Source organism: Vipera berus, assembly GCF_964194415.1.
Source record: "Vipera berus genome assembly, chromosome: 1".
Lineage (NCBI taxonomy): Eukaryota > Metazoa > Chordata > Lepidosauria > Squamata > Viperidae > Vipera > Vipera berus.
Genome location: NC_138202.1, coordinates 354,506,546 through 354,522,981, shown reverse-complemented (window position 1 = coordinate 354,522,981; position 16,436 = coordinate 354,506,546). Strand labels below are relative to the sequence as shown.

Here is a 16,436-nt window from a genome sequence, read left to right as displayed (position 1 = left end):
GTCTTGAGTTAGTCATAAAAAAATAAAGGCAGGATATAAATCAATAAATCCGTCTCTGATCCTGGTTTCCAAACGGTGCAGAATGCTTTCGGGTGAACCCATTCCAACCTCTGACTCAACCAGTGAACTTTCCTACAACTTGGCAGCAAGCTATTTTGACTGCAAAATGCTTCTGATGGTGTTGCCGTGACCCATTTCAACAGGAAGAGTCTGTGAAGTGGGTATGTGGGGCCTCTTAACAATGCTCCGAGCTCTAAGCACATATAAGCGCTTATAAGCAGCATCCTGAATACCAGGAAGCGAGTTTCTTATGATCTTCTCGGCTGTCCTTACCACACACTGTATGGACCAGGGGTAGGCAAGCTTGGCTCTTTTATGACTTACGGACTTCAACTCCCAGAATTCCTGAGACAGCCATGCTGAGGCGAAAGGGAGAGGTTTCCAAGCTGAGTCAGGCTGGCTCAGGAATTCTGGGAGTTGAAGTCCACGAGTCATAAAAGAGCCAAGGTTGCCTACCCCTGATTAAGGCACCAGGATAGAAAGTGGCAGACTGTGAGTTCTAGTCCGGCCTTAGCCATGAAAGCCGACTGGGTAACTTTGGGCCAGTCACTCTTTCTAAGCCCAACCCACCTCACAGGGTTGCTGTTGTGCGGAAAATAAAATAAGAGAGGGGAAAATATCATTAATTGCCTCTCTGCAGTGACACTCAGAGAATAACCTTGGCCAGTGATTAACTCTAAACTTAGCCTAGTTCAGGGGTAGGCAACCTTGGCTCTTTTTATGACTCGTGGACTTCAACTCCCAGAATTCCTGAGCCAGTCATGCTGAGGCGAAAGGGAGAGGTTTCCAAGCTGAGCCAAGCTGGCTCGGGAATTCTAGGAGTTGAAGTCCACGAGTCATAAAAGAGCCGAGGTTGCCTACCCCTGGTGTGGACCTTCTGTCTGAGGCTCTGCTGCCACCAAACCAGACAGTGATGCAGTTTGTTAAGATGTTCTCCGTGGTGCCTCTGCAAATGTGGCCTGGACAGAAGGAGAAAGGTGCTTTCCTAAATAAGCAAACCCACAGAGGGGTGTCACTAATATGTTTTATTAAAGCAAGTTTGCGGTCCTGTTTTTTCCATGTAAAAGTGAAAAAGAAGGTTCAATCCTCCCACCCACCAAAAAAACCCACCTTTACCAGCATGGTTTTTGAGATGTTTTGAAGGAGTTGGGTAAATGAATTTTGTTGTTGTTGCATGGATTCCTTTTGAAAAGTAACTTAAGCTGTTTGCACCAACTGCTCCATGGATCGGTTGCTTGTTCTGTCTCTCCCTTGTGGTACCCAGGCAGTCCTCAACTTACAGTCAATAGTTTAGTGACCGTTTGGAGTTACAACAGCCCTGGGGGAAAAAATCACTTAGGACCAGTGGTGGGATTCAGATATGTGAGCAACCGGTTCTCTGTGTGGATGCCACTTCTGGAAGTCTATTCTGGGCCTGGGCAACAAAAAAATTAGCTACCGGTTCTGCCGAAGTGGTGCGAACCGGCTGAATCCCACCCCTGCTTAGGACCGTTTTTAACATTTATGACTTCAGCTGCCAGAATTCTTCGCAATGGCCATGCGGTCAGTGGAATTCTGGGAGTTGAAGTCCACCAAGACAGAAACGGCCGAGGTTGGGAAACACTGCTCTAAAGCAAGGGTCTTCAAACTTGGCCCTTTTATGACTTGTGGACTTCAACTCCCAGAATTCCTCAGCCAGCATGACTCGTGGACTTCAACTCCCAGCATGGCTGGCTGAGGAATTCTGGGAGTTGAAGTCCACAAGTCATAAACGGGCCAAGTTTGAAGACCCCTGCTGTAAAGGGATACAAACTCGCCAATTAGAAATGAATTTTCATCGGAAATTAAACAGCCCCGTTGGAAATCACTTCTCTCCAGTGGCATTCAGAAAGGGATATTGAGAGGGACAGGTTGGCAGGCCCAAGATCACGATCCACAGCCCATCCCTCATATCCATAGCTTAGCACCGCACAGATCCATAAAAAGGGTGGAGCTCGGATGATCGGTGGAATTTTGGTCCCTAAGTGATGCAAGCGAGCCATCACACGATCGGATCCGATTTTCTAACTATTTTTATCCCAAACATTAAATGAATGAAATAAATAAGCAAGCAAGCAAACGAATCCTGTGGTCGTTTCAGTGAACCACATGGTCCTTAAGCAAATCCAGCTTCCCCAATTGATTTTTGCGGCTGGGAAGGCGGCAAATCGCAATCGGGGGGACCACGACACAGTCATAAATGAGTCAGTTGCCATCCGAATTGCAATCGTGTGACTTCAGGAGTAGGGCAATAAGTCGTAACCTTGAGGATGGGAGACGTAAGTGTTTTTTTTTGAGGCCGTCGTAAGTTCGAACCGTCATTAAATGAACGGCCCTGAGTCAAGGACTACCTGGACGTACAGATTACAAAAAGCCAGTGCTGAGGACTCCTAAACTAGGTTTGAGTTACAAAAGGAGACTTGCCCGACTTAGGACCCCCTTGCCACGTTTCCCTGTTCCTTTTTTTGTTTTCCCCCAGGAGACGAGAAAGACATGCGAAGACAATAGACATTGCCCAAGAAGAGGTTCTGACCTGCTTGGGCATCCACCTTTATGAACGGCTGCACCGCATCTGGCAGAAGCTACGGGCCGAGGAACAGACGTGGCAGATGCTTTTCTATCTGGGAGTCGACGCTTTACGCAAAAGCTTTGAGGTAGCCTCTCTGTTTCTTTGCTTTTACCTGGAGGGAAAGGGAACAGGAAGTTTCTTGACGACCTATCTTGGTGATCCCTGGGCATAGAAATTGGGCCCTTTGGGCTGCAAAAATCCCTGCTTTCTCCCTTAAAGAATCTTGTCATCAATATTTATTTTATTTTTTTTATTTTATTATATTTGTATACCGCCCTTCTCCCGAAGGACTCAGGGCGGTGAACAGGGCAATACATGTTAAAAAACAAGAATACAAAAGTTAAAAAAGATTAAACAAGATGCCCAAAAACTATAACAATAAGTTAAGTTAAAATACATAAAAAAACAATAAAACCCATCACCCATCAGGCCAGGCCGGCTTGTTCGAACAGGTACGTCTTTAGATCGCGCCGGAAGAGAATAGAAGAGAATATCTGTGGCTCAGGGATGAACTGTGGAGCCCTTGGTGCTCTCTGAGCTTGGTCGTTTTCTTGCAGACGTTTCATGACCCAGCTAGGCAACATCATCAGTGTTCGAAGGGAGTAGGGAGAGAGCCAAACCCCACTTCCTACTAGTAATGATGATGTGGCCTAACTGGATTGTTGTGACTCAGGGCCAGCCGGTGGGTTCGGCAGCCGGCTCCGATGTATCGGATGACTCAGATGAGGGGGAGGGTGTGGAAGACGAACCGGCTGATGATGGCTTGGAGGCTTCGCAGAGCCCTCAGCCGGGGCCCTCTTCTCAGCTGCGTGAGCCCGATAGTGCGGAGGATGATGACCCACAGCTGGCCCTGTTCAAGGACGCCCGACGCAGGAGGCAGTCGAGCAGGAACAAACAAAGAAAGGCTGTGGGACTCCTCGGGAGGAGGCACAGGGAGACCACGCCCTGAACTCTAAATAAAAGGAGTGTTTGGGGAGGGGCTGGTTGCTGAAAGCAACCCTTCCGCTTGAGGATTCAAGTTCCTGTGCTTTTGGTTTCTTGTTCTGTTGTTTTGCTTGTGAATTAAACTTGGCAGACGCTTTGCAGCCTCAGACGCTCTCCAGTCTCTACTGCTTGAACAGGGGTTTGCCTTATTACAAGGCCGGTAGTTGGCTGGTTCAGAACATGGATAATGAAACACCTGCAAGAAATCAGCCAAGCTCAGAGAGCATCAAGGACCCCACATTATAGTTTCAAAAATCAGGGCTGTGGTAGCACTTTTTCCACCAACCTCACAATTGTTATTCAAAGGCATCAGCTTTCATGAGCTGCAGCCTTGTAATAAAATGTGTTAATCAGAAAGGATGCCACCAGACTCTTCCTGGTTTTTTGTTTTTTGTTTTTTTTGTTTTTTTTTGGAAACACTGCACTATAGCAGTGCAAACAAATGGTTGCCCAATCTCTTCTTCATATCCTCCAGGTTTGGAGCACCTACAACTTCTGGTGGCAAGCTGTTCCACTGGTTAATTGTTCTCACTGTCGGGAAATTTCTCCTTGGTTCTAGGTTGCTTCTCTCCTTGATTAGTTTCCATCCGTTGATTCTTGTCCTGCCTTCTGGTGCTTTGGAGAGTAGCTTGACTCCCTCTTCTTTGGGGCAGCCCCTGAGATGTTGGAAGATTGCTATCATGTCCCCCCCAAGCCTTCTCTTTGTTAGACTACTAGACATACCCAATTCAAGCCACCGTTCCTTATATGTTTTGGCCTCCAGACCGCTAATCATCTTTGTTGCTCTTCTCTGCACTCTTTCTAAAGTCTTTCACTCTTTCAGAGTCTCAACATCTTTTTTTTACATTATGGTAACCAAAACTGGATGCAATAGAAGTAGGATGCAGGGTCCCGATGTAGGGATAATGGTTTTAGGGAAGGAGCAAAAGGCTTAATGGAGAATTTTTTTTTGGGGGGGGGGGAATTGGAACTTTGATCATATATATATATATATATATATATATATATATATATATATATATATATATATATATATATATATATATATATATATACACACACACATATATGTGTATGTATATGTGTGTGTATATGTGTATATATATGATCATTCACTTCTCTCAGAAGAACGAAGCTGAAGCCACCAGCCTGAGGATGACGGGTGAGATTTCGTCGAAACGTTGCCCTGATACCTCCAATTCTACATGGGGAAAAACCCAAATGACCAAAGATCTACATATATATATGTAAAATATTCAAATTGCTAATAAAGAATTTAAGGGAGGCTGAAATGATTATTTCGAACTTCTTATGTTCTCATCAGTCAGTCATACCCTTTTTATCTGAGATTCGAACCTGGGCTGATTATATATTATATATATATATTCGAATCTCAGATAAAAAGGGTATGACTGACTGATGAGAACATAAGAAGTTCGAAATGATCATTTCAGCCTCCCTTAAATTCTTTATTAGCAATTTGAATAATTTACACAAATAATGAGCTGTCATAAGTTGTGACTATATCCTGAGGATAGCCTTGAGTTAGGCCAAACAGGAAAGAAAGAGTTAATTAGCAAGGCATATTCAAATGACTTGACAAATATTTCACACACACACACACACACACACACACACACACACACACTGCTCAAAAAAATAAAGGGAACACAAGATAAGACATCCTACTATTAAATACAGTACATTGTGTTGTTTAAGTGTTCCCTTTATTTTTTGAGCAGTATATATACGTGTGTGTGTGTGTGTGTGTGTGTGTGTGTGTGTGTGTGTGTGTGCCCTGCTGATCGCTGTCTTCCTCCGCAGATGGCCGTGGAGCGGGTGCAAGGCATCAGCCGGCTGGAGCAGCTGTGTGAAGAGTTTTCCGAAGAGGAGAGGGTGCGGGAACTCAAGCAGGAGAAGAAGCGCCAGAAACGGAAGAATCGGAGGAAAAATAAATGCGTCTGCGAGATCCCTGCTCCTTTGCAAGTGATGGAGGAGAAGGACATGCGGAGCCAAGAGAAGGTGAGGAGTGCTGATGGATTCAGAATCAGAAGAGAGCTGGAAGGGACCTTGGAGGTCGTCTAGTCCAGCCCCCTGCTCAAGCAGGAGATCCTATATAATTTCAGACAAGCAACTGTCCAGGCTCTCCTGCCTGGTTTTGAAGATCTGGGAGAGACGGACTTCCTTAGCTTGTTTTCTCCTGAATTGAATAGAATAGAGGTGGAAGGGACCTTGGAGGTCTTCTAGTCCAGCCCCCTGTTCAAGCAGGAGAACCTATACCATCTCAGACAGGTGACTGTCTAGCCTCTTCTTGAAAATCTCCAATGATGGAGCGCCCATGATTTCTGAAGGCAAGTTGTTCCACTGGTTGATTGTCCTCATTGTCAAGAACTTTCTCCTTAATTCCAGGTTGCTTCCCTCTTTGATTAGTTTCCAACCATTGTTTCTCATCCTGCCCTCTGGTGCTTTGGTGAACAACCTGGCCCTCTCTGTCTTGTGGCAGCCCCTCAGATGCTTTTGTTGTTGTTGTTAGTTGTGAAATGGTGTCTGACCCATCGCGACCCCATGGACAATGTTCCTCCAGGCCTTCCTGTCCTCTGTCATCTTCTGGAGTCCATTTAGGCTCACGCCTACTGCTTCATTGACTCCATCCAGCCACTTCATTCTCTATCGTCTCCTTCTTTCCCAGCATGAGGCTCTTCTCCAGTGAGTCCTTCCTTCTCATTAGGTGGCCAAAGTATTTGAGTTTCAACTTCAGGATCTGGCCTTCTAAAGAGCAGTCAGGGTTGATCTCCTCTAGGGCTGACCGGTTTGATCGCCTTGCAGTCCAAGGGACTCGCAGGAGTCTTCTCCAGCACCAGAGTTCAAAGGCCTGAATTCTTTGGCGCTCAGCCTTTCTTATGGTCCAACTTTCACTGCCATACTTTGCAACTGGGAAGACCATAGCCTTGACTATACGTGCTTTTGTTGGCAGGGTGATGTCTCTGCTTTTTAGGGTGCTGTCTAGATTTGCCATGGCTTTCCTCCCCAGGAACAAGCGTCTTTTAATTTCTTGGCTGCAGTCCCCATCTGCAGTGATCTTGGAGCCCAGGAAAATAAAATCTGTCACTACCTCCATTTCTTCCCCATCTATTTGCCAGGAATTGAGAGGGCCGAATGCCATGATCTTGGTTTTCTTAATGTTTAGTTTCAACCCAACCTTTGCAATCTCCTTCTTCACTTGCAACAAGAGGCTCTTTAGTTCCTCTTCACTTTCTGCCATTAGAGTGGTATCATCTGTATATCTTAGGTTGTTGATATTTCTCCCGGCAATCTTAATTCCAACTTTTGATTCATCTAGCCCTGCCTTTCTCATGATGTGCTCTGCATATAAGTTAAACAGGCAGGGTGACAGTATACAGCCTTGCCGGACTCCTTTCCCAATTTTGAACCAATCAGTGGTTCCGTGTCCAGTTCTCACTGTTGCTTCTTGACCCGTATATAGGTTTCTCGAGACAAATAAGATGGTCTGATACTCCCATCTCTTTAAGAACTTGCCACAGTTTGTTGTGATCCACACAGTCAAATGCTTTAGCATAGTCAATGAAGCAGAAATAGATGTTTTTTTGGAACTCTCTAGCTTTCTCCATGATCCAGCGTATGTTGGCAATTTGATCTCTAGTTCCTCTGCCCCTGCTATCATGTCTCCCCTATTTCTTCTTTTCTTTAGACTAGCCAGACCCAAGTTCCGTAGCCGTTCTTCGTACGTTTTAGTTTCCAGGCCTTTGGTCATCTTCGTTGCTCTTCTCTGAATTTTTCCCAAACTCTTTTTTGTGATAAGGTGGCCAAAATCGGCTGCGATATTCCAGGTGTGGTCTCACTAAGGTTTGATAAAGCGGTACTAATACTTTGCGTGATCTTGATTCTCTGCCTCCAGGATGGAAAGGCAGGTAGACCTTGACTTACGACCATTCACTGGAAAAAAAAGCGACTTAAGACTGTTGCAGCATCCCTGTGGTCATGCAATCAAAATTTGGGTGCTTAGCAACCGGCATGTATTTACGACGGTTGCCGGGGATGCTCCATTTTACAGCATTTCTTAAGTGAATCCCTGCTGTTGTTACGTTTAGTAACAAGGTTGTTAAGTCAATCTGGCTCCCCCACTCCCTACATCGACTTTGTTCGTCAGAAGGTCACAAAAGGGGTATCACATGATCTCCCCCCCCACACACACACACCCTAGGCAGTGCAAGCGTCATAAGTACGAGTCCATTGCCAAGCATTCAAATTTTGATCACGTGACCACGGGGATGCTGCAGTGGCCATAAGCGTGGGAAAATGGTCATAAGTCACTTTTTTCAGTGCCCTTGTAACTTCAGACGGTCACTAATAGAATTGTTGTAAGTTAAGGATTATCTGCAAACACTGGAGGCTAGACAACAAGTTGCAAATCACGAAAAGGTGACTCCGTTACCCCAAAGATGTTTTTTCAGGAGGCAACTGGACTTTCTTGTTTTTCCTTTGAAAATGTTTCGTTTCTCATCCAAGAACCTTCTTCGGCTCTGACTGGATGGTGGGGAAGGGAAGGATTTATATTCCTTGCAGACAGCTGGTCATTTGCCTTCTTTTAGAGAGTCCTGGAGGCCATTTGGAGGTTTATCTGTGTCCATATTCTGGATAGAGAGGACCGCTGATTTGAAAGAGGGGACAAAGAGGCCGTCTATGTCGAAATTGAACAGCCCTCCCTCAACAGAGGGGGAGGGATACGACAAAATCTATCTCCAGTCTACAACACAGTCCTTTCAACAGTTCCAAGAAGGCCCCATACCCATTTGCACCACTCAGGTGACTCTGAGGACACAGGTAAACCTCCAAGTGGCCTCAACGACTCTCTAAAAGGATGCAAATGACCAGCTGTCTGCAAGGAGTATAAATCCTTCTGTTCCCCACCATCCATTCGGAGCTGAAGAAGCTTCTCGGATGAGAAGCGAAACGTCTTCAAAGGAAAAAAACAAGAAAGTCCAGTTGCCTCCTGGAAAAGCATCTTTGGAACATAGAGAACCAGTTGCCAGGTGCCCCAAGTGTAATCATGTGACTGCTGGTATGTGTGCGCAGCCATCATAACTTTGAAAATGGGTTGCAAGTATTTTGGCGGGTCCGTTGTTTCTCTGGATGGTCGTTAAAGGACAGCCCGTAAGTTGGGGACCACCGGTAGCTGTTGGCATCTCTTCCACGCAGTCCCAGCATTTCCCGGTTTTCCCGAGGATGCTCTAAGGCAGGGGACTTCAAACCTGGCCCTTTTATGACTTGTGGACTTCAGCTCCCAGAATTCCTCAGCCAGGCACGCTGGCTGAGGAATTCTGGGAGTTGAAGTCCACAAGTCATGAAGGGGCCATAGTTGGCTGAGGAATTCTGGGAGTTGAAATCCAGAAGTCATAAAAGGGCCAAGTTTGAAGGCCCCTGCTCTAAGGAACATCCTCAAGCGACATGATCCCTCATTTGCAGCAGCTGGATCTCCTGGCCCGCAAGTCGCTGCCTGCTTGCACACACGAGCCGGGCGTGGCGCTGACATTCCTTCCTCTCTCTTTGAAGGAAAATTTCTTGGAAAACGGCTGCACAGCCTGCGGCAACACGGAAGAGCAGAGCAGCTGCGTCGAGGTCATTGTGACCAACGCAAATGCTTCTTGCACTTGTCCCACTGCTGGCGCTTTACCGGGTTCACCTAAAATAAAGAAAGGTAGGTCAAGCCATCTTGGGGGGGGGGGTGAGGGCAGGGGTTAAGTTCTGGTTAAATAACCAAATTGATTGGTTTATGTGGGGTCCTTGGTGCTTCTGAGCTTATTTTGTGTGTGTGTGTGTGTGTGTGTGTGTGTGTGTGTGTGTGTGTGTGTGTGCTAACGTTTCATGACCCAACTAGGTAACATCATCCATGCTGGAAGGGAGAGGGGTTTGCACTGTTTATGTATAAAATGGCTTGTCCTATCAATGTTGGTGGGTGTGTTCTTCCTGCTTCCTAGAAGAGGCTGTTGTTTAATGATAAGTTTGAGTTGTTCATTCCTTGATTGGGATATCATTTACTATGGGGTCTTTGGTGGTCTCTGAACTTTGTTGCTTTCTTGCAGACATCTCATTTCCCAACTAGGTAACATCATCAGTGCTAGAGGGGAGTGGGGGTTGCAGACAGGAGGAGGAGCAGAAAGGATTGTGGGATCCTCGGTGCTTTCTGAGCTTGGCGGTTTTCTTGCAGACGTTTCGGGACCCAACTAGGTAACGTCATCAGTGCTAGAAGGAAGTGGGGGTTGCATTCTGTTTATATGCACAGGAACTGCCAACTCAGACAAGCAATCAAATGGTAAACAACAGCCTAATCAAGGAACCACCAAGACCACTTCCAACAACACTGACAAGGGAAGCAACTGGTCATTAAGCGAGGACCACCTGCATAACATTATATTGAATGTTTGTGCATTTTTATATCTTAAGCAAGGGTCTTCAGACTTGGCCCTTTTATGACTGGTGGACTTCAACTCCCAGAATTCCTCAGCCAGGCGTGCGTGCCTGGCTGAGGAATTCTGGGAGTTGAAGTCCACCAGTCATAAAAGGACCAGGTTTGAAGACCCCTGATCTGAAGTGTCTCGAGAAAGAAGTACCTCTGGCCGTCAAGAATAATAAATAAAAGGCAAAGAAAATAATAACATTTGTGGCTTTGTTCCCATTTCACAGCTGCCAGGAGGGTGAGGTTTTGTTTTTAATTTCGGTTCACCGCAATTCAGTTTTGTGGCCAAATTCTCAGCTGTGGTTCAGGTTGATTGTGGTTGTATGGAACAGTCTTAAGCTTGGGTATTTTGGTGTGAGGTGTTTCTTTTGTTGTTGTTGTTTGGTGATAAAAACTTGGATTGTCCAAGCATTGTGCTTGGCTGACGCAAGCTGCAGTGAATCAGAAACGGAAAGCTTTTTTGTTCCCTGTGGCTCTGCCACGGGAGAACAAAATCTCCGAACTTAGGGGGATGGTATAATCTAGCCACGCTGCTAATGATCAAGCAGGATTATGGAACCTGTGGTCCTCCAGATTCTGTTCAATTAAAGCCAATAACAGACTTTGGGGCCATGAGTATTTTACTTGTGTGTTTAACTGAACATGCAATAGATTCAAACCAAATCCAGCAGACCTTTCTGCCAGTGGGTACTCCTGTACACTTGACGTACCATTCTCTACACACACACACACACACACACACACACACACACACGTGCACACCGGTTTGGTCTAGTGGTTATGGCACCAGGCTAGAAACCAGGAAACTTAAAAGTTCTAGTCCTGCCATGAAAATCAGCTGGGTAACTTTGGGGCAATCAGGAAATTGTGAGTTCTAAGCTGGTTGGGTGATTTTGGGGCCAATCACCACAAGAGAGTGAGTTCTAGTCCCACCTTAGTCATGAAAGATGGCCGGGTGACTTTGCCACCTTGAGTTAATTCTAAAAATAATAATAATAATTTTTTTTCATTCTATTTATATCCCACCCTTCTCCGAAGACTCAGGGCGGCTTACAAGCTTAGCAGTAGCCTTCATTCTATGTATATGCCTGCTTATTAGGGCTTTCATACACAACCCAAGCGGCATTATTACAAAGTCAGCTTAATTGCCCCCAACAATCTGGGTCCTCATTTTACCTACCTCGGAAGGATGGAAGGCTGAGTCAACCTTGAGCCTGGGTGGGACTCGAACCTGCACTAATTGCAGGCAGCTGGTGTTACTTAAGGAGGCATTAGCCCACTGCCTCCACCAAGGCTCTGTTTGTTTGTTTGTTTGTTTATTTATTTATTTGTTTATTTATTTATTTATTATAATAAACCTTTATTGTCAAAGTACAACATGTGTACATTGAGATTAGCTGAGCCTCCCCCCGTGCTCTCTCCCCCCAACACACAGTGACAACAAACCCTCCATCCTACCACACCATGTGAAGCAACTAATAAAAGGCAGGATGCAGATAAATAAACCAAAATAAATATACATCCATACAATACACACACACACACACACACACACACACACACACACACACACACGTACACAGTGGTGGTCAAAATAGATCTTTCAAAAACGGGGCCACCTCGTGACATTTTCTTACCACTTTAATGATTATAAAATTTTAAATGGTATATGTTAAGAGCAGGGGGTCCCCAAGCTGTGGGCCACTCGTGGGCCATGAGGGGTTTGCAAGCAGGCCGCAGAAATGGCTGGAGAGTGCGGACGTGCAAATCTTGTCTTGCACGAGCAGCGGGCGAACGTGCATGCTCCGTTTAAGTGAGCAGCAGGTGCATGTATACGCCGCTCACGCAAATGGAACTGCGCGCGCCCGCTTGCCGGCTGCTTGTGTGGAACCATTCCCTCTGTCCCCCGTCCCCCCCCCCCGACTGGTCCACAAAACTGGAAATGTTGGGGAACTCTGTGATACAGAGATCAGTGGGTTCCCATCAAGGTGCTGGTAATGACCTATATAGCTCTAAATGGCTTGGGTCCGGATTATCTAAGGGAACACCTGCTGCCGGCATCAACTTCCCATCGTCCTGTGCGCTCCCACAGGGAGGGCCTTCTTAGGGTACCGCCGGTTAAGGAATGCCGGCGGGTTATCCCCAGGGGAAGGGCGTTCTCTGTGGGCGCGCCGGCCCTTTGGAACCAGCTTCCCACGGAGCTTAGGACCGCCCCCGACCTTCGCTCATTTCGTAGGGACTTGAAAACTTGGTTTTTTGAGTTGTCTGGCCCAGACTGAGGGGTTTTAATTTTTAATTAATGGGGTTTTAGTTAAGCTCAGGGATTAATTTAATCTTAGTTTTAATCATTTTAATTGTATATGATGTATTTTAACTTTTAATTTTCCCTGTAAACCGCCCTGAGTCCTACGGGAATAGGGCGGTATATAAATTTAAATATAAATAAATAAATAAATAAGGCCGGCCTGTGTCTTTGGCCATTCGTGTGAATGGTGCCTACATCTCTTGCAGGTTTATCTGCTCACTGTAATGGCAGCGATTGTGGCTATTCTTCCAGCATGGAAGGCAGCGAAACTGGTTCACGAGAGGGCTCGGACATCGCTTGCACCGAAGGAATTTGCAACCACGATGAACATGGTAGGAATACCGTTAAAGGGGTTGTGAGGTTTCTCCTTCTTCCAGGTTTTTCCCCTCTTTGGCAGCCTCTTCCAAAAGTCAAGACTGACTTAAAGGCACATCGGAAAAAGAAAAAAGTTTTAAGGAAGTGCTAACCCCTAAAGGTGGCCATGATGCGGATGGTGCATTAACAGCTGTCTTGCTAAAAGCTTGGCCGCAGCTGTATTCGTACGTCAAGGACTACCTCACAGCTAGGCAACCTCGGCTCTTTTATGACTCGTGGACTTCAACTCCCAGAATTCCTGAGCCAGCATGGCTCAGTATGGAAACCTCTCCCTTTCCCCTCAGCATGGCTGGCTTAGGAATTCTGGGAGTTGAAGTCCACAAGTCATAAAAGAGCCAAGGTGGCCTACCCCTGATCTAGTGAATTGATCAGTCCTTACTCCCCATTCTTGATCTATTTAGTCTGGCACATTGTGTGTTTCAGTGGAATCACTAAAATTGAGTTCTAGTCTAGCTTAGCCTGAAAGTGCCAATCACAAGGAGACAGTGAGTTTTAGTCCCGCTTAACATGACAGGTGGGTGGGTGACTTTGGGCTAATCACCCGGAGGTGGTGAATCCGAATCCTGCCTTAGCGTGAAAGCCAGCTGGGTGACTTTGGGCCAGTCACCAAGAGACACTGAGTTCTAGTCCTGCCTTAGTCATGAAAGCCAGCTGGGTGACCTTGGACCAATCACTAGGAGACTGAATTCTAGTCCTGTCTTAGCCGTGAAAGCCAACTGGGTGACTTTGGGCCAGTCACCAGGAGACAGTGAGTTGTAGTCTGGCTTAGCATGAAAGACAGTTCAGTGACTTTGGGCCAATCATAAGGAGACAGTAATTTCTAGTCCCGCTTTAGCATGAAAGGCGGGTGAGTGGCTTTGGGCCAATCTCCAGGAGGTGGTGAATTCGAATCCTGCCTTAGCATGAAAGCCAGCTGGGTGCCTTTGGGCCAATCACTAGGAGACTGTGAGTTCTAGTCTGCCTTAGCCATGACAAGAAAGTCCAGTTGCCTCCTGAAAAAGCACCTTTGGGACAACCATGACCTGGAAGAACCGAGAATCTCCCGTAGACAACTAGATAAGGCCCAAAGGCCATTCAGGGGAGGTCAAACCTTTGCCCTCTTGCATCTATATAATGAGTCCAGGCTAATTCCCTGTTTGATCCCCACTGCAGAGGTTGCTCTCCGACATACATCGGAGCACGATTTGGATGGAAGGCAGGCTCCTGTGGGGTGTTGGGGGGGGTGTCTCCTCCCCACTCCACTCCAGCCTCTCTTTTCTTGCAGGGGACGATTCGTGCATTCACCGTTGCGAAGACAAAGAAGAGGATGGGGACAGTTGCGTGGAATGCTGGGCAAATTCGGAAGACTCTACCACGAAAGGCAAAAACAAGAAGAAGAAAAAGAAAAACAAGAAGTGCGAAGCTGAGCACGTAAGCGGGGGCATTTGGGGGTCAGGGTTTTTGTCGGCCAGCTTCCCCCTGACCTCTTTTCTTCCCCAAACATGTCATTCCCACGGCCCCTTAGCCAGCGTGAGGGCAGCAGATGACACGGCTGGGAGTTCAGCATCATTGTTGGAGAAAAGCTGTCCAACTTTGTTAGTGTGATTTTTTTTTTAAAGGAGACAATGAAGCTGGTTAATGAGGAACTGGATTAGCCATAAATTAATATTCGGCGTTTATGAATAAAGCGGCAGTTGGTTAGAGGTGTGGATAAATGGATGAAAGGAATGTCTCAGTGGAAATGAATGGAATAATTTTTAATAAAACCAAACCAAACAAGACAACGTTTCTCAGTCTTGGCAAGTTATAATCATCATCATAAAGTTGGGACCTTGGAGGTCATCTAGTCCAACCCCCTGCTCAGGCAGGAAACCCTATTCCATTTCAGACAAATGGCTGTCCAGTCTCTTCTTAAAAACTTCCAGTGTTGGAGCATTCACCACTTCTGGAGGCAGGTTGTTCCACTGCTTAATTGTTCTAACTGTCAGGAAGTTTCTCCTTAGTTCCAGGTTGCTTCTCTCCTTGGTTAGTTTCCATTCATGGCTTCTTGTCCTGCCTTCAGGGGCTTTGGAGAATAGCTTGACTCCCTCTTCTTTGGGGCATCCCCTGAGATACTGGAAGACTGCTATCATGTCCCCCCTCGTCCTTCTCTTCATTAGACTAGACATACCCAATTCCAGCAACCATTCCTTATATGTTTTAGCCTCCAACATCTTTTTTACATCGTGGTGACCAAAACTGGACGCAGTATTCCAAGTATGGCCTTACCAAAGCATTGTCAAGTGGTATTAACACTTCACGTGATCTTGATTCTGTCCCTCTATTAATGCACCCTAGCACTGTGTTGGCTTTTTTGGCAGCTGCAGCACACGGCTGGCTCCTATTTAAGTCCACTAGGACTCCGAGATCCCTCTCACAGTTGCTACTATTGAGCAAGGTACCCCCTATACTATACCTGTACATTTGGTTTTTCTTGCCTAAATGTAGGACCTTATTTTTTTCACCGTTGAATTTCATTTTGTTAGATAGCGCCCAGTGTTCAAGTCTTGGAAGTTGAAGATATGTGGAGTTCAACCCCCAGAATTCCCCAGCCAGAACTGAAGTCCACGCAACTTCAGGTTGCTGAGGTTAAGAAACACTGTCATAGGTACACGTACAGGCACTCCTCGACTTATGGCCACAGTTGAGCCCGTTTTCTGTCGCTAAGCGAGAAATTTATCAAGGGAATTTTGCCTCATTTTGGGACCTTCCTTGCCTCAGTTGTTAAATGAATGACTGCAGATGTCAAATTAGTAACCTGGTTGTTAAGTGAATCTGACTTCTGTACTCTGAGCTGCTCATGGAGCAAACTCCCAGGATATACGGATAATCTTCAACTTACGACCACAGTTGAGTCCAAAATTTCTGTCGCTAAGCAAGATAGCTATTCGGTGAGTTTTGCCCCATTTTACGAGCTTTCTTGCCACCGGTGTTCAGTGAATCCCTGCCGTTTTTGGTCACCCGGTTGTTAAATGAATCTGGCTTCCCCGTTGAATTTGCTTGTCAGAGGGTTGGTTCTCTGTGTGGATGCCACTTCCGGAAGTCCGTTCTGGGCCTGGGCAACAAAAAAATTAGCTACTGGTTCTGCCGAAGTGGTACAAGCCAGCTGAATCCCACCACCGGACAGAGGTCTTCAACGTTTCTGGCTTTTTACGACAGGGTGGGGGTGGGGGTGGGGGAGAAGGGATGGTTCCACACAAGCAGCAGGTGAGTGCGAGCTCACAGCTACATTTGCGCACAAGTGCAGCTCCGCGTGCCCGCTTGTCCACCACTTCCATGGCCCGGTTCTGAACGGGTTGCAGCCCCGAGGTTTAGGATGTGGGTGCAGTTTTGAGCACAGCCCAAATGTCTTTGCACGTAGCAGCAACAAGGCTGCCAAACGGTTTGGACGCAAAATGTCCTGTCTTTCCTCGGACCATCATCCCTTTTGAAATTTTATTGGTCGATCGGTCGGTGCAATTCATTTTAGAGGGCCGCCCCGTGTCAAAGTTTTGGAAGTTTTTAAGAAGAGACTGGATCCAGTTTTGGTCACCACGATGTAAAAAAAATGTCGAGACTCTAGAAAGAGTACAGAGAAGAGCAACAAAGATGATTGCGGGACTGGAGGCTAAAACATATAGGGAACGGTTGCT

The 16,436-nt window shown here is 46.4% G+C and overlaps 1 protein-coding gene across 2 annotated transcripts in view; it reads left to right on the top strand.

Annotated features, from left to right (window-relative positions):
* Positions 1 to 16,436, top strand: part of GGNBP2 (gametogenetin binding protein 2) — a 57,963-nt gene that overhangs the window by 33,614 nt on the left and 7,913 nt on the right. For both annotated transcript variants that reach the window (XM_081346585.1, XM_081346584.1), the window contains 5 exons: positions 2,558 to 2,732; positions 5,456 to 5,653; positions 9,203 to 9,347; positions 12,618 to 12,743; positions 14,051 to 14,196. In XM_081346585.1, the coding sequence (XP_081202711.1) occupies positions 2,558 to 2,732; positions 5,456 to 5,653; positions 9,203 to 9,347; positions 12,618 to 12,743; positions 14,051 to 14,196 (790 nt within the window). The remainder of the gene's footprint in view (positions 1 to 2,557; positions 2,733 to 5,455; positions 5,654 to 9,202; positions 9,348 to 12,617; positions 12,744 to 14,050; positions 14,197 to 16,436) is intronic.